The sequence below is a fragment of the Meleagris gallopavo genome, chromosome 21, assembly GCF_905368555.1.
Source record: "Meleagris gallopavo chromosome 21, MGAL_WU_HG_1.1, whole genome shotgun sequence".
NCBI classification, from domain to species: Eukaryota; Metazoa; Chordata; class Aves; order Galliformes; family Phasianidae; genus Meleagris; species Meleagris gallopavo.
In genome coordinates, this window is record NC_139424.1 from 6,657,545 (window position 1) to 6,681,671 (window position 24,127).

Consider the following 24,127-nt stretch of genomic DNA (forward strand, 5'->3'; position numbering starts at 1 on the left):
ACACGTATCTGTATAATGAAAATGTATATGTCATGTATCTGTGGGATAGAGTGGTGCTGGTGGCCTTTTGGTTGCTTTTTTTTTTTTTTTTTTAAACCCTTAGCCTTCTTTTGGAAGCAAAAAAGAAAAATCTCATTTTTCTCAAGTAAGTTATTACTAACCTATCAGAATTTCTAGCTATATCACCACTCGGTTACTGCTGCAGGCAGGAGTTTGTTTCCCACAGCTGGGGCAATATAGCCTAGCAGGGTCTCTAACCTGGTGTCATGCACATTTATTTAGAGTCAGCTAACCATGGCTCTGCCACAATTTGCTTCCTTCATCTTCATTCCATCTAAATGCATAGGAGTGCTTTGAAAATGAAGGTGCGTCTCTGTTAAGGCAGACTGGATGGGATGCCTACAGGGGACACGCTGGTTCTGAAGAGACAAGGAACACAAAGCCTTAGTGGAGGGCTGTGACTAACCCCCAGGAAAGAGAGGTGGCTTGTCAGGAAGTATTTGTGCTTTAAGAACAGCTTTGCTAGGACCAGGGCACTGCTGTTGGTACTGCTAGACAATTCCACTGGTTGGAGCATAGCTTTACGATAAATTAATCTTTATTTCTATTTTTGGGGTGGAGGTTCAGCTCTATGCTGGCTCTAAAACAAAGGAAATGGAGTTGATGTGCTCACCTCATCTGTCTGTGAGTGACTGTAATTAGCAGTAAATAATGAGTGTAAATGCGCATATGATGGGAGACAGCAAGAAGTGAGTTCATCTAAGGTGAATTGGGCTTCACTTTACTGGGAATTGAAAATGGGCTGATTAACATTTGTAAAAGCCAAACGTTGATCTCAGTACGCTACACTGCCATACCTGAGATGCAATTTATGCTTAGTCAGTCACATAAGCTGCTGTATCTTTCAAATTCCAATAATTTCTGAATTATTTGAGGAAAGTATATAAATTACTTGAAAAATATGGAGCCACATAACCTGTATTATGTACTTATTGTGCCCTCTGCAACAGCTGGCATTGTAGCCTGCATCCCACTTGTCCTAATTAAACACCAATGTTAATCCCTTCTCAAGCAGCGCATTGTCAGTTTTTGGTGGGCTCCATGGGAGACTGCACAGCCCACCAGAGGGCCCCCACGCTGTGTGCAGAGATCCTACCCAGCCCGTAGCTGACTTGCCCCAGGAAAACCCTTCTTCCTCTGACACCGCTGTCCTACTCTACTGCCCCCAATCACATCCATCATGCAGGATCATATTTCTCTTTGCCAAAAGCTAGGTAATCCCACTGTCCTTCTGTGGCAAACATCTGTGAGAATGAAGGTACTTATGAGTTTTTCTTGCTCTGTTAGGCAATAGGCAAAGATGTACTAAGGCCTGGAAGGAATATGTCTTAATCAATGCTGCCATATACAGCGTGAGCACTCTGGGTCTTATGATGTGGTTACAGAGCTCTGAAGTGCTTCCCATCACGCACACCACGCAGACTGGGATTACTTCTGACTCTGGAATAGTTTCCATGGAGAAAATATGGACCCAATTTCATCAGATATTAAACTGTACAAAACACTTCAGGATAAATGGTAGAGAGTACACTATTTTTTTGGGAAGGAAGGGAAATAAACCAAATGATCTCATGAGACTTCTGCCTTTCTGGTGTGTTTGTGATACTGTGGCAGAGCTACATCATTATTAGTAACGCTTCCTGTTTCAGTATGCAGGCAATGAGAGGGTACGAAGAGACATGAATATTTACAAAATCACTGAGGTTTTCAGATTCCATCATCAACCAAAATTGTACTTGTCTGTCACTGTTTTAATCAGCCTTCCTGAACAGTTTAGTCACCTGAATGTTGACATGAAAGGTCATGTCATCTGGAATTGCCATGTCAGCCGACTGTGGAGCAGCCAAGGAGAGCAACTCCCAGTGATAGGAACTGGGAGGAAGTGTGTCCTACTCATTCAGCCAGTAAGAGCAGTTTTAAGCAATGTCATCAAGTGGGAGTCATTTCTTTCCAAGGTGGTATAGTAGGTGTAGCTCAGAGACAATTCCTCTTACTCCAAAGGAGAGTGGATAATGAACTGCCCAGGGAAAAGGGATTGTGTCCTCGGTTCCTGAAAGTCAGGAGTGTTTAACTGACGTAGAGAAAGACACAGGAAAGCTAATGTCCCTCATTAGCAGCAGGATTTAGAATAGTGAAATTTAAGGCTGGAAATGGATAGAGGGTTCTCAAGAGACTGATTTGCAATGGCAAACGGAACATCTGAATCTTAGTTAGGGTCTGTATGACAGAAAATGGAAACATTGACAAAGGGGGCACAATCTGCATAATAAAAGATATTTTAACGAGAATAGTGGTTGAAATTGAGACAGAAAAATGTATCCTGGAAAGATGATCTGTCCATGGGGCACGTATGATGAGTATCTGCTCAGAGAACTCCCTTTGGAAATACTAGAAGATTCAAAATTCAGCTCATGTGTACAAATACATGCTGTGCCATCCTGACTGCAGCAACATGGGACATGCATGTTTTAGCTCTCTTATTTTTGAAGTTTATTTCAATTGTTCAATGTTCTCCTTGAATTCTTCTTCACATATTTCCCAGGAACAGCTTGACAGTAAGTGAAAGGGGCCTGCAGGGACTTCATTTTGTTGTAGTCAGTGAGCATCTGATACAAGCGCTACAGGTGATGCGAGGTTTAGCTCTCAGTGGAAGACCTGAGAGTGGGTGAGTTTTTGTTCCCCTCGTATTATTTTTATACAGCTGTAACTAGATCTTTGGAGGGGGAAAGAACTGTTCCCCAGACTTAGAAGAGTGAAACCAATTAAAATACTTTCCTTTTAAATGAGGAGTGTTGATGCTCCTTTGACTGATGCATCAAAAGAGCGAACAACAGTTCAGCCTAAAATTATTATAACATTACTGTTCCTCTTCAGGTTTGGTGGTGAGCCCCTAAGGGCTACTTGAGTCAAGCAGCAGAACAGACTTGAGTAAAAAAACTGTAGCATATAGGTGGGGCGTGCTTTGTTCACAGTGTATTCCTTGAGGCATTTTCATATTGCTTAATTCCCCAGTGCTGTTTAGTGTTACCAGAAATCATGCACCACAACTGAGATTGACTGAGGGTACAAACTCATTCTGAAATAGCTGGAGACCAACCTTGACCTTGTTGGGACTCTGAGGCTCAGAACAGCCAAGTAAAGTTTTTGCTTTGAAAGTTCTCAGTGAAGTGTTACGTGTTGGTTTGAGTTGGTCTGAGTTCTGCTTAGAGTAGCAATGTGACCATGCTCTTGTGATTTTCCTATTACTCTTTTCTGTCTCTTCATCTGGTTAAAAGTTAGCTGGAAAATCTATGGGAAAGTGATAGTATCTTCCCCTTTTTAGCATACCTTACAGAAGTGCTCTTCATGTGGTTCTTCAGCATTAAATGCATATACATTCTCTTAAAAGCATACTCTGTGGGATATCTTGTGGAGCCTTCCCACAACAGACTGATAGTGCTGAATCCTTTTCCAAGAGACAAAGGGAACTTAGGTGCATTTTTTCCAAAAAATCATGAGAGACCCTTGTGAATCAATTAAATGCTGTGCTCGGGGGAACTGGGCTGCTACTGGTAGTTGGTGTGCACAGTGCTGTAATACTTAAACTTCTAAGAACACTGGGGAATGGAATACTGACAATAAGTAATTTACATTTATCCATGTTGTTGCCTGTTAATGTTAACAATGTTTTTTAGATAATGGCTTTTCCTCCTAGTGATTAACAGGTAGAGTATTGAAATTCACAGAATTAAATGTGAAATCAGAACAATTTCTTAATGCAGGTTTGACTCAGATCATGTCACGTGTCAGCAGAACAGAAAATGCAGTTTGCTGATGTCAGATGGCGGATCTCCAAATTCTCAATCCCTCCCATGTGGGGCTTCCTTCATCTTGTTCAGTTTAGTTTCTAGTGAATCTAGCAGTTGCTAGAAAAACAAAATAATGAATGCCAGATAGGGCATCTGCTGCTTGTTGGTGCTGTGCACGCCTTCCAAAGCTAATGTTTTCAAGTCATTTTTCATAGGAGATGCATGTCTAGTTTTTAATGTTTTTAACCTTATGGAGTTTCTTTAAGTAAGTGAGACAGCTGGTAGCTGATGTGGAATTCTATAAAGTGGTCTGCACAGCCATGATGCAGCCTATTGCAAAATCCTTCATGGCTTGTAAGAAATCTGAGTGGAACAGGTCTGGGAACTTAAAGGCTGAGTGGGTTAATGATTAAAACTGTAAGAAAATGGTTGTGCAGATGTGACTTACTGTAGTTCTGCTTCTTATTTCCTGGCTCTTAGGTCTGCCCTTAAAGCAGCTCTGTTCAGGCTCACAACACCCATGTGCAGCACGGGTGTTTTTACCCGTTTTGAGGAAGACTAGCTAGGAATAATCTGTCCACATGTCTTCTAAATCTGACAATTGCACAGAAAAGGCCACACTGGTAACTTAAAGTCCTCATAATGGAGGGAGAAGCTGTTAACACATATCAGGCAAGATGAAGTGTAATTCTTGGGCATGTGAATTGTTAGAGCTCTCACAATCTTCTCTACTTTTTCATAGTCAGATTTGATACAAGGCTCTGGCTCTTGCTGTAGCTTGTCCCTGTTTTTCTTTTAGGCTAACTGCCACGACATTGTAAATAGACCACACCGATAGGTCCTGTGTGCTGCTAAGCACACAGATCTGGGTACTTTCAGATATAGCTGCTTTCTAAGTTCAAAGTACAGCTTGCTGCTGAACTTATTCTCCCTTCTTTGCAAAGGAATTTAATTGCTTTTCTGCTGCGGTTTTTAGGAGAGTTAAAGCAAGAGTCCTTAAATGCACCTTCACCCAGATTTAATCTAACTTTGCCTATTTTGACATGCAATACTCCAGCCTCAGAGTGACTGCAATTAAACAGTTTCTCGTAGTTAGTGTGGAGAACAAAGCCAGTGTTCTTCCAGGCAAGATTAAATGCCATTATTCAGTTCTCGAGTGGTTAGACCAGCAGCTAGGAGACCATCAAAGCAACTGACTCTAGACTGCAGCATATTAGCTTAGGCAGTCATTTGACAAGGCGTGAACAGCTTTGCCCAGTGCAGGGTTTGGAATATATCATCATCAGTTTGGAATATATCATCATCAATTTGTGTCAGGCAGAGCTGGATGTGTGCTTGGCTCATCCAACCAAGCTCTCCTAATGCCAAATGGAACTGGTGTAGGCATGAACCTTTTCTCTGTGCTGTTCTGTAGAAGCTGATTCATTACCAGAAACAACGTAACATTCCTGGTATTTCACACCAAAGGGCTGACCTTGATGTGAGGTAAAGATAAAATCCAGCAGTCCTGTTCTTTAAAGAGATCTGCTTGAACAAGTGGAGTTCACCTACAGTTTGTAGATGTATTTTATAGTCATTCTGTTCAGATTCGAATGCCTGTTCTAAATCTGAACATCCTGAAGGTATTTTATGGTTTCGTTTCCAGCTTCCTCAAACATTACTCTTTCTTCCCTTTTTTGCAGTGGAGAAATATTTTTGTTTTTCCAGCCTGCATTATTCCCCTTGAACTCCCATTTATTAATCAAGTGAAGGAAAGGCGAGTTCTAAGTTTGTCTTTTAGGTTTCATTGCAAAGACATGCAGGTTTTAAGTGCACCATTTACACTGGTAACTGAAAGACTCTGTAGGGAGAGCAGAAGAACTTACGGTTCCTTTTCTGGCATGTCCCAAAAAAGAAGTGTGCAGCAACCATTGCTTAACAGCTCAAAACCAGCAGAGCTGGAAAACACCATTCACTGTAGTTGGCACAGTGAGAAGTCACATCAGTGCTGTTTCTGTGAAACACAGGCGTGTTGTATCCTCACAGACCCTAAGGGTACACATTCATCAGAAAATGTAGATAGGGAAAGATCTAAACACACCCACCATGTTTTCACTGACATTATTGCTATGAAAGTAGAAGATTTTCTGAACCCATTTCTATTTTTTCATGGTAATAGCAAAAATATTTGCTTTCTGGAGCACTTATCATGATTGTTTTCTCATTTTTGCTTTGTACTCTCTGAAGAGTTCCATAATATATAATAAGCTAAGCACGACATAAAGAGATGTCATTTACAACCCAAATATGTGTGCATAACCATTTTCTTTTGAATACAGAATGTAAACTGCAGAGTGCTGTGATCATTTTAGATATTCTACTGCTACCATTAAGTCATCCGTGAGCAACTCAGCTTTAGTAATAATTTAGTATGTAATTATTGCGTGTGTGTCATCCCACTTTGGCAGCTGTGAAGTAAAGAGTTTGTTGTCTAGCAAGTTTCTCTCTGCTTCCTAATTTCAGATGTAAGAAACCCTGTAAGGATTCAGCGCTCCAGTGCCGTACTTATCTGTGCTTTCCAACAGCCAAGCAAACCTGATGACTGAAGATGGGGCTTTGTGCATTTTTAGAATCATTTTGACCCTGAATATAGTTTTACTCACTTGGAAGATTCCTTTTGTTGGATGTTGTCGAAACATCAGTGGGCCCCAAATCTGAGCTTCATTCGTACAATTCGGAGGTGCCTTGTCTACTCTGCCATGCAGGTTTTGTAAACAGGGTAAGTTCTGTGAGAGCTCTGTGGGTGTTCGGAGTAAGTGTGATGCTTTTCCAGAGAATGAAATCTTCTAAACTATCCTCACTAAGCCTTGCTTTCAACTGGAGAATGCTGCTGTGGTTGTTGCCATTTTTCTAATTTATTAATCTGTCTTTCTCCTGAGGTGTGCCACACAGACTCAGAGGCATTCAGAAATTAAGATACAGCTTATTTCCTTTATATTTCTCTGTTTAACGCACTGTGACTTTCTGATTTCTGTGCTGAGGAGATCCAAAATATACTGGCATGCAGGCTGAAGTTAAAAATATTTTTATCTTCTACTGAGAGATTCACTCACTGTAGTGACTGTCAGAGGCATTTTCCTCACTGAAAAACATTGCTTTTCACTGAGACTTTTAATATTTTGGGTAGGAAAAACTTTCGTAGTAAAATAATATATTTCTCCCCAAGAAAAAAATGACATTTTCGTAGTGCCTGATGTCTACCACAGCCCCTCAAAAGATTGAAAATCTTACAGGAAGACTAAACTCTTTCTATCACGTGTGACTTTCTGCTGATTGGATATACGTACCATAAATAATGCACAAAAGTAAAATGGAATTTTTATCATCTTTCCTGTGGGGGAGAGGATTATTTTCTGAGTTAGTAAGAATCAGCTGTGCTGTGGGTGTTCAAAGGATCCCGTGAATGAAACATCTCTCAGTGGTCACCACCTCTCCTCTGCGCCTAAGGAGAAGAGAAGATCTTTGTCCCATGATAATCCCACAGATAAATGTTTATAGTGTCATTGATCTGTTGAGGTATAAATATGTATGATTTTTCTCAGATAAGTGAAAGGTGGGTCTGTGATATTGTGTGAAACGCTTCATTCTGTAAAAGGTGAAGTCCCATTCACCATTACAGACAAATGCACTTCTCTCTTCTCCCTGCCACGCTGGAGGTGAGACACTACATCCACAGTGTCCTCAGAATCTCCTCCAAAGTAATTCTTAATACTATAAATCAACACAGTATTTTTGTCTCACTGCCCACTTCAAAAAAAAGCACCTCTCTGATGGAGTGTAAGTAACAATTAAATAGATAATGAGACTCAAAAATAGTTACAACTAAAGATGACACTCCATATCAGGTTACACTGACTGCAATAATTATGATTTTGCATTCTCCAGACTGTTCCAATATTTTTCTCTATATGTCATAGATTACATAAAATGATAGTGCACAGGAAGGTGATGATGAAAGCAGTTAGTCATTAAACTAACAAGACAGAGAGAGGAAGAAGCTGATAAGCCTAAAAAAGCTCCATTTATTTTCATGACATCTGTATGAATGTACCTAAAATAAGAACTGAGTTCAGTAAGTGATACAGTCAAAAGCCTGGGTTTAATTTTCTTCTGGGCTTGCAATTAATAGTGATTAAAAATGAGGAGCAGACACTACTTCAGCACTGCAGAGGGTGCTTTTACTGTTATGGCTGCAGTTATTTACTTGTGCAGACTCTGACATCTTGTCTGAAATAGTCTCCGTCAGATCTTAGATGTGGCTTTGAAAGTAATATATAAAATGACAAAAAATATACAGAAGTGAACCATTCCTCTTTTTCCTCTTCACACTCTTCCCTTAAATCACTGGTGGCTCAATAGTGTTCCATCACAGACTGAAAGTTCAGTGTTATCTTTGATTACTTTCACCTCTCTTAAATGTTTCCTGCTCTCAAGACAGTGCTAAAATGTCTGCAATGACAATTGCCTGCAGGTGGGGCTTTTGACATACTCCCCTGTGGATGTCCCATGCAGAAATGTGCAACAGTGCTAGCGTTGCTCACAAATTAAAAGCTCTTCCCTGTGTCCATTGTGTGCTTTACAGATTTTAACCTTAGCCTTTTCTTTTTCCAGCTCTGTGACCACTCTGTGACCCCTCTAACTTTCACACATGTACCAACTGTGTTTTTCTCAAATCAAAACTCCTTTTGCTGACACATTTTTTGACCTATTGGTCTGTTTCCAACAACTCTCTTCCTCTAAAATCACTTATTTTGTAAAGCTGTTTGATGCCCATCTCCATCTCATTCCAGTCTCCTTGGATGTGATTTATGTCAAGTATCACATCGCCCAACACATTCAAGTTAAGGCTGTGATATGCCTGCCCTCTTTTTCATCCCTGTTGTCAGGTCTTTTCACACATGCTTCACAATCTGCCTTCTATATGTTGAGACAGAAGTAGAAAATCTGTATGTACTTTTGTCACGTTAAGAAAAGTGGAAGTAGGAGGGGAAAAAGCGTAGAACATTGTTCAGGTCTGTTTAGCTTGTCCTTGGGTATGGAGGGTACTTCCCCAGTCTGCTTGGGAATGGATCCATGACTTTGTAAAACTTACTATTTCTACATTCGATTAATTTTACAGGATTCTAAATCCACCTTCTTGCTTTCAGTTTATTGTTGGTGATTTAAAATCATGCCTGTGAATATTATGTTGAGAAATAGGAAGATTATTATTATTACTGACAGATTTTGTGTTGTGAGTGTTCTTAGGCAGATAACATGCATTCACACCTTTTTGTGTGGCATGATGTTGGTGATTCCCAGATAGCAGAGCCATGGCTTATTCTTTTTTTTTTTTTCTGAAATGTTGACAAATGTCACCAGCACACAAAGGTCCTTGATGTCACCCATGTGATCATTTGTTTAGCTGAGATCAGGCTGGACACTGTTCAGAGATACTGTTCTTGTGATTGATGAACTCACTTCAGTTTAACTTAGGGACATTCTTGAAGTTACAGTTCTCCTGGGTTTATGGTATCACTCTTAATGGCTCTTTTCTTAGAATGTAATTTAAACAATCTTGACCATAACCCTCCAGCCTTGAGACATAAAATGACATGTATGTGCCTAATAACTGAAAAATGAAAAACTTTGATAGGAAGATCAAGAGTTGTATGATTACTTGTGAAGAGATTATAAGTGGGTAATTTGGTCCCTATACTTTCTTGAAGTGTTAAGTAACCGTGATTCCACTTATTGCAGAAACATGATTAAAGATAACAAAGAAGCTGTTCCACTAATGGGCAAGAAAACAAATCCACCTGGTGCACCCCCTTCAAATCAGCAAGAGAAGAAACCAACTGAGAGCACTCCAACAAAGAAAAGGTAGGATGTTGTATCTCCCTTTTAATCTCTTTCAGTAGATATTTGGAATGCAGTATCACTAATATCTTTATTCATGCTGTGTATATGAATGAGATAGACCAGATAAAAGAATATGCTTTCAAAAAATGGAGGGCTTATGCTGTTTGTAAGTGGAAGAGTATTCTGTTTAGATAGATATATGTGTTCACCCTAATAGGAAAAACACTCCTATCAACTGGGCTGTCTGCATCCACCCTATACACCTTTATGAACTTACAAGAATTTGGTCTAATGATGATCTGCATTTCAGTAGGAGAAGGTAAAGTGGTCTTTTTAAAGCGATGACGTGGCAGGGCACACCAGGCTTTGTAGAAAAGATGCTGGCCTGGGAGAAAGGAACATTGCAAACAGCATCAGAAGGAACTACAGCAGGTTGTCAGGAGGCAGAGGTGGAATTAAAGAATGAGAGCTGGTAGGGCAGGAGGTTTAGGATATCCTTATTACAAACAGAAACCTATGTTCATTACATTTTTCATGATTGTGATTAATGAGATTTCTTACCTATTTTGTTTTATAAAATAAAATATTCCCTTTCATTCATATTTTATGGTAAGGAATTAATACAAAGATTGAGGGTTTTAATTTAATGTGAATACTGTAATAAAAGCAGTAATTCACCCCTGATACTGTGTTATTGAAATCACTTACGTTAATGTAGACTGAGGATGAATTTAATTCATAAACTTTTCACTCTGGCTAATTACTAGCTATTATAGCAACCTGTGAAGGCCCAGGCAATTGTGGCTTTTCTAATATTTATAATTTCTTAATAATCAGAGGAATCACTTTCTACAGAAATGCTGTCATAAGTTATTTGAAACCCACTGCCTGGTTGGCCCAATTTCTCTTTCCAGTATTAAATTCAAAAAGAGAAACTTTGTGTTCAAATCATTACACTTTGCTTGTAGAAGAGGTCAATGGGGTGTATGAAGAGCTCAGCTAGTACTCCAAAAAGGGGCGATTCCATGGAAGATTTTATAGTTAAAACAAATACTGGCAAATACTACATTTAATTACTTAATCTCTTGTCTCCTATTCTGTTTTGTGGTATCAGTAAGCAGTAACCCTGGGGGTTTGCCATCTCTCAACCAAGAGCTCAGGGTGTGGCCAACAACATTCCTGTAATATAAGGAACGAAGATCACATGAATTTTAATGCAGTGGTTTAACGTGTTCTAGTAATTACATGTTTCTAAGCTGCTGTACTTCTATAGGTTCAGAACGTTTCCTTCTGGCATATGGTGCCACTGAGCACCTAGTGCACCTCTATGGGTAGCATTTCTCACTTTGACAAATGGATTGGCAATGTGTACTTGAAGAAAATATGACTTCCCATTCCTGAAGCCCCTGGTGTCTGAGTGTGCTAACAGTATGTGCACAGGAAAACCAAGAGACAGGATGGGAGGAGCACTGCCAGCGTTGTCAGAACCTGATTATGTTTGTGGGCAGTGCTCCTGACATTGTGCACCATGGCCACATAAGCACTTGGGTATTTTTTGGCAGTTGTCCCCTTGCTTTGCTTGGTGGATTTTGTTTTTTTTTACCCATGGTATCCCCAGAAAAACCACATGTTGGTATAGGCTAAGTATGTTGGCTTCCAAAACAGGCACCACTTCATAGCTGCTGTACAGCTATTGCATGCCAAAATCTTCCACATGAACACAGTGCTGGGAGAGATATCAATGCGTGGCACACCACTCCTGGTGTGAGCAGCTGAGGCAGTCCAGCTAAGCCTGAAGAGCAGCACTTCTGGCTTTCTGGAAATGCTCTGTAGCCTCTGACAGCTTTTACCTGTTGGGACGGATCCTGCACATCATAGTCAGGGAATGCACAAAGCAGCATGAATCCTTGGCATTTTCACTGCACAGTCTTTCTGCCAAGTTAAGATCCCAGTGAAGCAATGGTGAATTACAGCAGCTGTGAGCGTGGCATGTGTGGTGGAAATGATAGCAGTGGTCCTCCTTCTGTCCAGACTTTTCCTGTACTCCGACAAGTGCCCCATGCCGAAGTAATTTCAAGGATGCTCTGCTGACACGTCTCAAATGTTAAAAGGCCATGAAGCTTGAACAGTTACACAGTGAAATTAACACTTGGATCACTATTTATCACTGCTAATGAGCTTGGAATGATCTATTCTGATGGCTACTGGCTGGAGAAATAGGGACTAAATGTAGTAGATGAAGAAGAATATGCATGTATGTGTGGCTGGTTATGCATACGTGTCTGGCTGTTTGTAAGTGTCTGGTGCTGTGTTCAGCTGTGGGCACAGAATCACAGAATCACAGAATTGTAGGGGTTGGAAGGGACCTCTAGAGATCATCGAGACCAACCCCCCTGCCAAAGCAGGTTCCCTACACCAGGTCGCACAGGTAGGCGTCCAGGCGAGACTTGAATATCTCCAGAGAAGGAGACTCCACAACCTCCCTGGGCAGCCTGTTCCAGTGCTCCGTCACCCTCACCGTGAAGAAGTTCTTACGCACATTCGTGCGAAACTTCCTATGCTGCAGCTTATGTCCGTTTCCCCTCGTCCTGTCTCCACGTACCACTGAAAAGAGACTGGCCTCACCGCTATGGCCGCCACACCTCAGATATTTATAAACCTGGATCAGGTCCCCTCTCAGTCTTCTTTTCTCAAGGCTAAACAGACCCAGTTTACTTAGCCTTTCTTCATAGGGGAGATGCTCCAGGCCCTTCACCATCTTTGTGGCCCTCCGCTGGACTCTTTCCAAGAGATCCCTGTCTTTTTTGTACTGGGGAGCCCAGAACTGGACACAGTACTCCAGATGAGGCCTTACCAGGGCAGAGTAGAGGGGGAGGATCACCTCCCTCGACCTGCTGGACACGCTCTTCTTAATGCACCCCAGAATGCCATTGGCCTTTTTGGCCACGAGGGCACACTGCTGGCTCATGGCCAACCTGTCGTCCACCAGGACGCCCAGGTCCCTCTCTGCAGAGCTCCTCTCCAGCAGCTCATCCCCCAGCCTGTATTGGTGCATGCAATTATTCCTCCCTAGGTGTAAGACCCTACACTTGCTTGTGTTGAACCTCATCCGGTTTCTTACTGCCCAGCTCTCCAGCCTGTCCAGGTCTCGCTGAATGGCAGCACAGCCTTCAGGCGTGTCAGCCAATCCTCCCAACTTCGTATCATCAGCAAACTTGCTGAGGGTGGCCACTATACCCTCATCAAGGTCATTGATGAAGATGTTGAACAAGACCGGACCCAGCACAGACCCCTGGGGGACACCACTGGTCACAGGTCTCCAGCCAGACTCTGCACCACCAACGACGACCCTCTGCGCTCTGCCAGTCAGCCAGTTCTCAACCCACCTCACTGTCCACTCGTCTATCCCACACTTCCTCAGCTTTGTTATAAGGATGTCGTGGGAGACAGTATCAAACGCCTTTCTAAAATCAAGGTAGATTACATCTACCGCTCTTCCCCCATCCACCCAGCATGTGACAGCATCATAGAAGGCCACCAAGTTGGTCGAGCACGACCTCCCCTTGGTGAACCCATGCTGACTACTCCTGATAACCTCCTTTTCTCCCAGTTGTCTGGAGATGGTATCCAGCACAAGCTGTTCCATCACCTTTCCAGGGACGGAGGTGAGGCTGACAGGCCTATAATTACCCGGATCTTCCTTCTTGCCCTTTTTGAAGACCGGAGTGACATTGGCTATCCTCCAGTCTTCAGGGACCTCCCCTGTTGTCCAGGACCTCTCAAAAATGATGGAGAGCGGTTCGGCAATGACCTCCGCCAGCTCCCTCAGCACACGTGGATGCACCCCATCAGGTCCCATGGACTTGTGGACCTTAGTACTGCCTAGGCGCTCACGCACGTCCTCTTTCCTGACTAACGGGAAGTCTCCCATTCCCCAGACCCTCTCACTAACCTCCAGGGTGTGGGATTCCTGCAGGGGAGCCTTTTCACTGAAGACAGAAGTAAAGAAGGCATTCAGTATCTCTGCCTTCTCAGCATCCCCCGTTACGAGGACCCCCCCCTCACTTAGTAAGGGGCCCACATTCTCCCTAGTTTTCCTTTTGCTATTAACATACTTGAAGAAGCCTTTTTTATTATCCTTTATCACTTTAGCTAGATTCAATTCCAGACGGGCTTTAGCCTTCCTCGTTGCATCCCTGCAGGCCCTGACTACATTCCTATATTCTTCCCAAGCGATCAGACCCTTTTTCCACATTTCATGGACCTTCTTCTTTCCTTTGAGCTTGCGCATGAGCTCCTTGCTCATCCACAAAGGTCTCCTGCCACCTTTTCCCGATTTCTTGCTCACAGGGACGCACCGATCCTGAGCTTGGAAGAAGAGCTGTTTAAATGCTGACCAGCTCTCAGAGGCCCCCTTACCTTCTAACACCCGAGCCCACGGGATAGCTCCAAGTAGGTCCCGGAAGAGATCGAAGTTGGCTCTCCTAAAGTCCAGGGTAGCAATCCTACTTATTGCTTTGCTTCTTCCGCTCAGGATCTTGAACTCCACCATCTCATGATCACTACAACCCAAACTGCCCCCTACCTTTACTTCCTTAACAAGTCCATCCCTGTTGGTGAAAATAAGGTCCAGTAACACCCCTCCCCGCGTCGGTTCCTCCACCACCTGCATCAGAAAGTTGTCTTCAACACACTGCAAGAACCGTCTGGACCGTGCGTGCCTGGCTATGTTGGTCATCCAGCAAATATCTGGATAATTGAAGTCCCCCATAAGCACCAGTGCCTGGGAACGTGACGCTACATCCAGTTGCTTTTGGAAGGCCTCATCAGCCTCCTCATCCTGATCAGGGGGCCTGTAGTACACCCCCACAACAGTGTCACCCTTACCAGCCTGCCCCTTGATTCTCACCCATAAGCTCTCCACTGCTACATCACTCTCCCCCAAGTGAATTTCAATACAGTCTAGCTGCTCTCTCACATAAAGAGCAACTCCACCACCCCGCCTAGCCAGCCGATCTTTCCTAAAAAGCACATAGCCCTCCATGACAACATTCCAGTCATGCGAGCTGTCCCACCACGTCTCCGTGATCGCGATGAGATCATGACCTTGCGACCGCACGCAGAACTCCAGCTCTTCCTGTTTATTCCCCATGCTACGCGCATTAGTATACAGGCACTTAAGAGAAGCAGCATCCCTCCACCTCTCTCCAAGCCTTTGAACTCCACTGTCTCCACCCATCAAGTCCTGTTTGGAGCCTCGAACTGGCCCCTCAGTCCCAGCGGTCGTCATTTTGTCCCCCTCCCCCTTCATACATTCATTCATTCATAGAAGTCCGATGTGAGGCTCCTTTTAGGCTGCTGGTGTTGATGTTCAGACATGTCAGGATCTGATGTTGTGCCTTCTAAAAAATATCTTGGGATCTTTTGCCCACCTGCCAACATGGAAGTGCTTAACTGATGGTAGAGGCTTGGATACTTCCAGGGAAAAGTAGACAGCATCCTGTTAGACAGGTGTGATGCCAGAAAATATTAATTGTCAGTGTTGTTCCAGGTACTTACGTGTAGTGAATTCTATATCTTATGGTTGAATTTGATTTTTTTACTAACAACTTTTCAATGCAATATGTTCAACAGTTCACATTTTTTTCTGGAGATTGAAGGTTTTGAAGGCAATGCAACTCCAAATAATACATCTCCCCCTGTGTTTTCAAAACCAATGGATTCGAATATTCGTCCATGGTAAGTTATCAGTGCATATACATTAGTCATACTGCAAGTATATCTATTTCATTTTCAGCAGCTACTCCTTCTTCCTCCTTAGAGCTAAAATTTCACACGGTTTTACATAGATTTTGATCACTTCAAAGACAGAATTCTGTTGGAGGTCAATTGTTGCTGGATTATTTATCTGTATGTTCTGCTATCATTTACACTGAATAAATCAGGCCTCAAATATGAATAAATTTTAAATCAATGCTATCTTTTCCTTCCGAAGCATATGCTGTTTGTGATAGATGAGGACAAACTCCATGCACCCAATTTTCTAATGTGAAAACAACAGCTTAATTTAGCAAGCCATATTCCCAGCTCTGTGTGCTCGCTCTGTTTTTCATTAACAACAAACCAGCATGAAAATGTTGAGTCTGAGATATTTAAAGCAGTTATTTATGCTGAATGAGTAGAGAAAAATTATGAGTGGGTAGAATGCACCAGATATTTAAAAACTGGAATGGTACTGAAAGCCAGAATTATGAATTAGGGAAATATGAATCAAATCTAGAATAAGCTCAGAATTACCAAATGTTTTTGTGTCTAATAGGGGACTGGTCAGCTTTCTGGAATTGTTGGCAGTTTTATTGTTGTATCAGAGGAAAAGTACCCAGATTTTCCCTTCTCATTCAGGAACAAACCTGCATGAGACACATATGCACTTTGTCACTGGATTTTCTGCAGAGAAGTGATGGACTGAATAAGAATGTACCCTGAGCTTCTAGCTTTGTTTCAAATAAATATCTGCAGAGCAGTGTTGAATCCTTGCATTCTGTCCTTACATCCATCTTGTCAATAACTAATAGTCCAGGCTCCCTAAGTTATTAACCTGTGAGAGTTCATCAAATCCAAATCCCATAGTAAACAAAAATACAAGTGAGAAAAATTACTATCAATCAACTCTTATGTCAGATCTGTTTTTAGGAATGTCTAGAAATGGCATACAGAAATTACAAAATACCAATGCCACTGAGGTCCTTTAAATTTATTACCTAAATATGCATATAGGGCCCAGGCTTTACTTTCTTTTAGCTGAAATTTCCATTACATTCAGCTGCAAGATGTTCTTGAGTTGCCAACAGTGTACTGTGTAGTAAATCTTTAAATCACATTCATTGTGTGCAATCCATGCAAGATCACTACTTAAACACTTGTTTTGTGGCAGATGACAAATTAAGTGTGTGAGGAAGGCAGACTGTACGTTTTCAAGGTGCAACATTGAAGATGTTGCACAAACACTGAAGAAAAAACTCCAATAGGTTCAAGATCTCAAATGAAATAATGTAGAAAAACATAAAATAGGCTTCTTTCCTCAGGATTTTTTAAATGTAATAAAATCCTGTGGATCTCTTCCTTTTTGCCACTCCTTTGGCAATAGACAATCCTAGTACTGACTGGTTCTTTATGTAGTTTGACAAAATGTTTTCCAATATCTGCCCGTCTTAACAGTTGTGCTTTTCTCATTTCTACAGTGCATCTGCAAATGGGGAAGACATGGATTCCCCACAGTCTCTTCAGGATGATGTGACTGAATATAGTCCTAATGTAGACAGTTGTTGGTGAGTGGAGATGGGAAGTATTTCTTAATGCATTTTCTACACGTTAAGTCTATAATAGGGTAGATATTATCAATTATGCCTGCCTTTTTTTTTTTCCCAGAAATGAGGCATATATACCTTTCTGAATATTCAGTAATTAAACTCAGAAATAACTCTAAGTTTTGCTTTTCAATAGCACTTTCTTAGCAAATAAGTAATGTACAGAAACATATTGAGAGATCCATACCGGGACACCTGTATGGAAATGGGACAAGTCAATGTAGTCTGGTGCAAGTAATTGTATTTCTTTTTCCTCGTATGTAGAAAATAAAGTAAACTGACTCAGCAATTCCATTATTATTTTTGATCATTCAGTGCTAACATAGCACAAGGACCTGAGCAGACAAGAGCCCCAAAGAAGCTGAAGAAATACCTGTTTCGGGCAGTATCTGAGGGGAATATTGAAGAACTGCAAGGTCTGCTTGCAGAGCTGAAGGAGAGATCAAATGTTTGTAGAAACACGACTGTGCCAGGTAAGCTGTGGAGTTGTCTGAAGGAAGACTCTTACCTCTTCTGGCAGTGCATGCGTATTCTACTAGGAAGTACCTCAGTGCAGCAGCAACTCGTGTGTGAATCTGAATCATTTGTTTGCAATCAAATGGATGTAATTTCTTATTTCTAAATGAAAGCATATTCAATCAGCTGCTTTCTTGCTGCCTCTGAAGCAACACTGGGGAGTATTTGTCTCTTATTTATGTTACCCTGTGGATCTAGTGCACTGTGTTCCCACAGCCATACCTGAGCTACCTTCTGCAGTACAAGACTCAAAGCTGATGTCTCTGTCCTTACTACAGTCACTCTGGTTGTGGCATAGTCACTGTTTGTGATGTGCGTAGCATGGTAGAGCAGGCAGAGAAGAAAAGAAGAGAATTTGGATTTGTCTGGAGTTACTGTGTTGGTGGGATAGCTGGAAAAGAAAGCAAGCACACTGGCTGTCTTCTTAACCACTACCACATCTCTGTATCATCTCACAAAATACACATAGCTCAAATATAGAGTGACTGGGTAACTGTTTATCAAATAATTTCTTTTCATATTTATCCCTCAGGCTCTGCTCCAAATAAAAGATTCAAGCTGTTTTCCATTAACTTTATAAATAATGATGGCTGCCGTGATCTAATCCCAAAATTTACTCTTTCAGATTATCTAATGAAAAAATTCACAGCTTCAGATACTGGGAAAACTTGTCTGATGAAAGCTCTACTGAACATAAACAACAACACAAATGAGATAGTGAATATACTACTATCCTTTGCAGAAGAAAATGGTATTTTGGAGAGGTTTATCAATGCAGCATACACAGAAGAGGCATATAAAGGTACTGCCATCTGATCCATTTTGAGGCATGTAGCTAAATATGTCATCAGTAATTGTAGCATCATAAGATTTCACACTAAATACCTGTGTCTGCTGTTTCAGGCCAGACAGCTCTAAATATTGCCATTGAAAGAAGACAGTTTGAAATCACTCAGACTCTTATAGAAAAAGGAGCTGATGTCAATGCTCACGCCCAGGGTATTTTCTTTAATCCCAAATATAAACATGAAGGCTTTTATTTTGGTAAGTAGAAATGGGATTTCTGCAACAGTTAGGAAGGAATACCCAGACAAGTAAGACAGTACAGAAAGCAGGCAAGTGTGGATCATTGCTGTCACTGAACCTAGACTAAGAAAGTTGTATCACAGGACAGAAAAATGGTACAGTACCTCTTATAAAGAGATTTGCTAGAGTCCAATGTATTATTAACACTCAGATATATTTGTAAGACAATTGTCAAATGCTGAATGGCAAATGAAGTGACACAAACTTGAACTTGAAGATTTTCTCCAAATGTTTTTGTGAATATTAAGTTTTTCTAAACCAGGAGCTAAACTAAAAATAATCTATACTGATACATGCTTTTAAATATGAAGATGTTTAATACAATCATTCCTATAAGATCAGTTTGATTGCTTATAATAAGAAATGAACACATGTTGCATGTTATGATTTTATAGGTGAAACTGCACTGGCTTTAGCTGCATGTACCAATCAGCCAGATATAATTGAGCTGTTAATGGACAACACCAGGACCAACATTGCTTCTCAGGATTCCAGAGGGAATAATATCCTACACGCATTAGTTACTGTTGCAGAGGACTTTAAAACTCAGAATGACTTTGTAATCAGAATGTACGATATGATTTTGTTGAAAAGTAAAGACAGAAATTTGGAAAAAGTGAAGAACAAGGAGGGTTTAACACCACTACAATTAGCTGCAAAAACTGGGAAGTTAGAGGTGGGTATTATCTCAGTAGTATCTAAGAGAATTTAAGTATGGAGAAAGCATCAAGACCAACCATGTACTCAGATGTTAGTGCTCTAGAATGTAGTTCTCCATGCTTGCTATGCTGTACTGTATACCAGTGTTATACCAGTATACCACTGAGCTAATAGGGTTCAAAATGTAAGCAATGTTCCTTCTACCCTCCAAGGTTTTCCTCTAAGAATATCTCTCTGTAGAAAATATATATATATACTATTAAAAACAGCCTTTCAAACCTTTCTGTTGTACAGAAACTCAGAAATATTCATTTATTACAAAACTACTCTTAGACAATACAAAATCTTCAAATCATTTTAGAAGACTTTCCAGAACTGCTCTGCTCTGCTGCTGTTGCATTTGTTCCTCATAGATCATCTGTGTATATGTGGTAATGAGTTGACAATGTGATGATTTAGAGAGTCGCTGGTCAAGTTATAAATGTGAACACCTGGAAAATTATGCTTTCATTCTTTAGAAAAATATCTCTTTGTCAGAAAATCCAGAGACATTAAGAACACTGTATTTACTTATTGGAAGTTTGTGGTCTCTAACAGCACTTACTTAATGACAGAATTATGAATGTATTAAATTACACTACTGTAACAAAGATGAGAATTACAAGGTATTGGTTTTAACAAGTGTGTATGTATACTTTCTCAGTTCCCTGAAGAATGCATTTGGTAACCAACGATTCTGCTCATGTTTTAGGTTCTGAAATACATCCTCAGCAGAGAGATAAGAGATAAACCCAACAGAAGCCTGTCAAGAAAATTCACAGACTGGGCTTATGGTCCCGTCCAATCTTCTCTTTATGATTTGACAGAACTAGATACCACTGCAGACAATTCAGTATTGGAAATTATTGTCTACAACACGAATATCGGTGTAAGTTGCCTATTCATACAATGCACACATATCTCAGTTTTCTTACAAGTGGAAATTTCAGATCTTAGTAGATTTTTTTCTTCTTTCCACAGAATCGTCACGAAATGCTGACATTAGAGCCTCTTAATTCACTCCTGCGAATGAAATGGAAGAGATTTGCACGACACATGCTTTTTATGTCATGTTGCTTTTATTTTCTGTACAACGTAACTCTGACGTTAGTTTCCTACCACAGGCCTAATGAAAATGAAGTGAGTACAGTAACTTAACTTTAACACGTTTTACTGCTTTGAAATGCAGTAGTATTTTCTGGTTTATTTTTAAAATGCTGGCAAATAAAAATAAAAAAGTGCCCCAAAATGTATCAGAATATCAGACTATATGGAGACCAGGCTCTCCCACATCAAGTTTTCTTACCTAGAAGGAGGAGGAATAGAAGTTACTTGCGAAAGTAACCCAAAAACTACATAACACAAAGGCAGACAGTTAAATTGGTTACCCAGAGAGCTACATACATGAGGCTTCCACTTCCTTTGCCTTTTACCCTTCAGATATGGAACTCAGTCTTTCATGTTGGCTTGTCTTGCAGGCTCCACCTTATCCACTGGCTCTGACACGTGGTGTGGGATGGCTGCAGTTATCAGGACAGGTGATGGTTATGTTAGGAGCCATATTTTTAGCCATAAAAGAGGTGAGACTTTTAAATAACAAATAGATACAAAGAGATATTTCTATAGAAGATTAACTTCAGATGCATGATTTTGAAAGACTGATCTTGACCCCTGCTTTCTCTTACTTCCATTTCTGTGTTTTTTCTTTATCTCATGATGTAGAGTGTAGCCATCTTTCTGCTTAGGCCCTCAGACCTGCAGTCAATTCTTTCTGATGCGTGGTTCCACTTTGCATTGTAAGTCTGTCATGCATACATTTTATACACTATGTATCTAATCCATGGTTGCAGGGAATAATTCCTTGAGCAGATGCACGATTTTCTTTAGATTATCAATTTTCAGGGAGATAGATGTAATTTTCCATGCAGCTTTTCCTTAGCACATGGGAATGCTTTCACTGGTCAATTATAATACTGGGAATTGATGTGTACTGTTTTTCAGAAAGTGCAGTACTGTCTTTTATCTCTTTCACATGCTTCATCTCTTCATGCTGTATATAGACAAATACATTTAAGAAACCTGGTTAATAAATTAAATCTAGTTTTCAACTCTTCCTGGAAGAAAATACAGCATAAAGCTGGTTCAGCTGGCTAGTGGCAGTAGCCCATCAGCTGGTCTTCAAAAAGCACAGAGGATTTCCTCTCCTTTCTAGAATAAGATCATATATCAATAAAAACAGGTAGCTTAACTCTACAGCCATTCTAATATCAGTCTTGTGCTGCCAGAGTCTGGTCTGCATCCTATGGGAATGCACTGCGTGTTCTCTGTGTTCTCCTTGCAGAGAGGCTCATGGAAACTCTATTGATTCCAAATATCTCTGTTAACAAAATCACTGAACTGCTGTCCAGGGGAGAAGAGTTTATTTAAAGTAAGCTTTAATAAGGATAGCCATTATATATTAACATACCTAGATTTTAACTCATTTACTTTATTGTTAAATTATTTTGGTTATGTTCGTAGGGGAGAATGGAAAGCAATATGAAGCCTAAGAAGCAATTGTTTTCTTATATTTCCATGATGCTATTGGTTTTGTGCTAGTAATTTCCCTTTTACATACGTGTGTTTTTTTTAACAGTTTTATACAAGCTATGCTTGTGATCTTCTCTGTCTTTTTGTACTTGTTTTCCTACAAAGAACACCTCGTGTGTCTTGTTTTGGCAATGGCCCTGGGATGGGCTAATATGCTCTATTTCACCAGAGGTTTCCAGTCCATGGGAATTTACAGTGTTATGATTCAAAAGGCAAGTATTTAATTTTTTTTTTTTTTACCTGGTGCTTGCTTATCTATACAATCCTAATGAAGCATGTGCAACAATTCACGTGTATAATTCATATCGAATTTTCTTTTTTTTTTTATTCTGCTGAAATATAATATATAAAATCTGCCCTATGACCTCAATAGCAGAAATTAGCTTATATCTTAAAAGTCAAGATTTTATTTTATCAAATACACGAGTAGTTTGTGGAGTTTTTTCAGCTAAAAGAGTTCTGCTATTTAATTGTATCACATACTATAATACCTGTGTTGTGCACTTACTTAAGTGCACAACTTATCAGGCTCTCATTCACAAGATTAGAAAAAAACCTCTGACCTAAGTTTCCTCTGGGTTTCCCATAGAGGCTGCAGTCACTTTGCCTAGTGAGAATGATCTGATGCAGTAGTGTGCATCACACCTGTATCCCTGCAGATACATAAGAATAAAACCAGTTCTCAATTTTAATTTCTGATGAATATTCAATTTAATTTTTAGGTCATCCTGAACGATGTGATAAAATTTTTAGTTGTCTATATCGTGTTTTTGCTGGGATTTGGCGTAGGTAAATATCACTGGAGAAAAGCACTGATGCTCTGTGTGAGTAAAAATTTTGGCATTCTTATGACTAAGAACCCTGTTATCATGATGAGAGCTCATGTTGGGGTGTCTCCTGGAAATTAAAAAGCCCTGTTTAGAGATTTAAACTCTGCCTAGAGACTATGTGAACAGATAAGTAATTTGGCTCTTGCTCAATTGCTTGCAATTTCATTTGGATGTGGGCTGTTTCTGCTTCCTCTTGGTTACCTGTCATCTAGCTGCTGCTGTGTACGTTGCTGGGTAGCTGTAGCTCTTTATTATGTAGTGCATCTTGAATTCTTTAGATTAAAATGCAATGTATACATGAAGCATTATTGTGATAAAAATTGTCTCATGCTTTTTTCTCAGCTCTTGCTGCATTGATTGAAACTTGCCAAAATGGTGGTGAATGCCATTCCAACAGCAGCCTGGGACCTGTTCTGATGGATCTTTTTAAGCTCACCTTAGGTCTGGGTGATCTGGAGATCCAGCAAAATTCCAAGTATCCTGTGCTATTTCTTCTGCTCCTCATAACTTATGTTGTGTTGACTTTTGTCCTTCTCTTGAACATGCTGATTGCATTAATGGGAGAAACAGTGGAAGATATTTCTAAAGAGAGTGAGCACATCTGGAAACTCCAGGTTTGTTTGTGGTCAGCTTGCTTAATGAAGTATAGAAGCATTGGTCAGGTCTTCTAAGCTGTAGCTTTTGTCACTTATAGATAGAAGGGGATGGGTGTTAACAATGAGAATCTCTATTTGCATGTATGTACAAATAATGGAAATCTGTAGGTTTATTGCAAGAGTATCCTAATAACTTCACAATTAACAGCTAAAGACAATCTTATGTGTCAGATTTTCAACCTCATGCACTGTCCCTATGTATCTCTGTGACTTTAATTCCCCTGGATGTGCCACCAGGAAGGTGTGTTTCATAGTCTGACCAAGAAATCTGCAACGTGTTATTTACTTCTGTTTCTGTCTCTGTTGATCATGGATGGTGGATGAAGGATGTGACATAACTCCGTGTATGCTACAAAGTCAGAAGATTCTGAATATGATTAACCACATTCCTGTTACTGTTCATTGTTAATAGAGAGCCAGAACCATTTTGGAATTTGAAAAATTCTTACCAAAATCTTTGAGGAAAAAATTCCAATTGGGAGAGAGGTGTAAAGTGGCTGAAAATGACACAAGAGTCTGCTTAAGGTAAAGTCTGAATATTGTGCTATTCTGTTCTATGTGCCTCTTCAAGGTTATTTCTCCTCAAAAGACTCTTTAAATATTTTATACATTTTGGCAAATTATTTCCTGCTTTTAACAGAAAAGGTTTTTTGTGT

The 24,127-nt window shown here is 40.4% G+C and overlaps 1 protein-coding gene across 2 annotated transcripts in view; it reads left to right on the forward strand.

The window, feature by feature from the left end:
- TRPV3 (transient receptor potential cation channel subfamily V member 3) overlaps positions 1-24,127 on the forward strand; it is a 29,867-nt gene that overhangs the window by 2,173 nt on the left and 3,567 nt on the right. For both annotated transcript variants that reach the window (XM_019622025.3, XM_010722080.4), the window contains exons 2-17: positions 6,351-6,606; positions 9,627-9,749; positions 15,363-15,467; positions 16,970-17,056; positions 17,411-17,568; positions 18,237-18,413; positions 18,515-18,655; positions 19,093-19,373; positions 20,109-20,285; positions 20,378-20,536; positions 20,875-20,976; positions 21,119-21,192; positions 22,032-22,197; positions 22,708-22,774; positions 23,158-23,429; positions 23,884-23,996. In XM_019622025.3, the coding sequence (XP_019477570.2) occupies positions 9,631-9,749; positions 15,363-15,467; positions 16,970-17,056; positions 17,411-17,568; positions 18,237-18,413; positions 18,515-18,655; positions 19,093-19,373; positions 20,109-20,285; positions 20,378-20,536; positions 20,875-20,976; positions 21,119-21,192; positions 22,032-22,197; positions 22,708-22,774; positions 23,158-23,429; positions 23,884-23,996 (2,198 nt within the window). In that variant the 5' untranslated portion in view covers positions 6,351-6,606; positions 9,627-9,630. The remainder of the gene's footprint in view (positions 1-6,350; positions 6,607-9,626; positions 9,750-15,362; positions 15,468-16,969; positions 17,057-17,410; positions 17,569-18,236; positions 18,414-18,514; positions 18,656-19,092; positions 19,374-20,108; positions 20,286-20,377; positions 20,537-20,874; positions 20,977-21,118; positions 21,193-22,031; positions 22,198-22,707; positions 22,775-23,157; positions 23,430-23,883; positions 23,997-24,127) is intronic.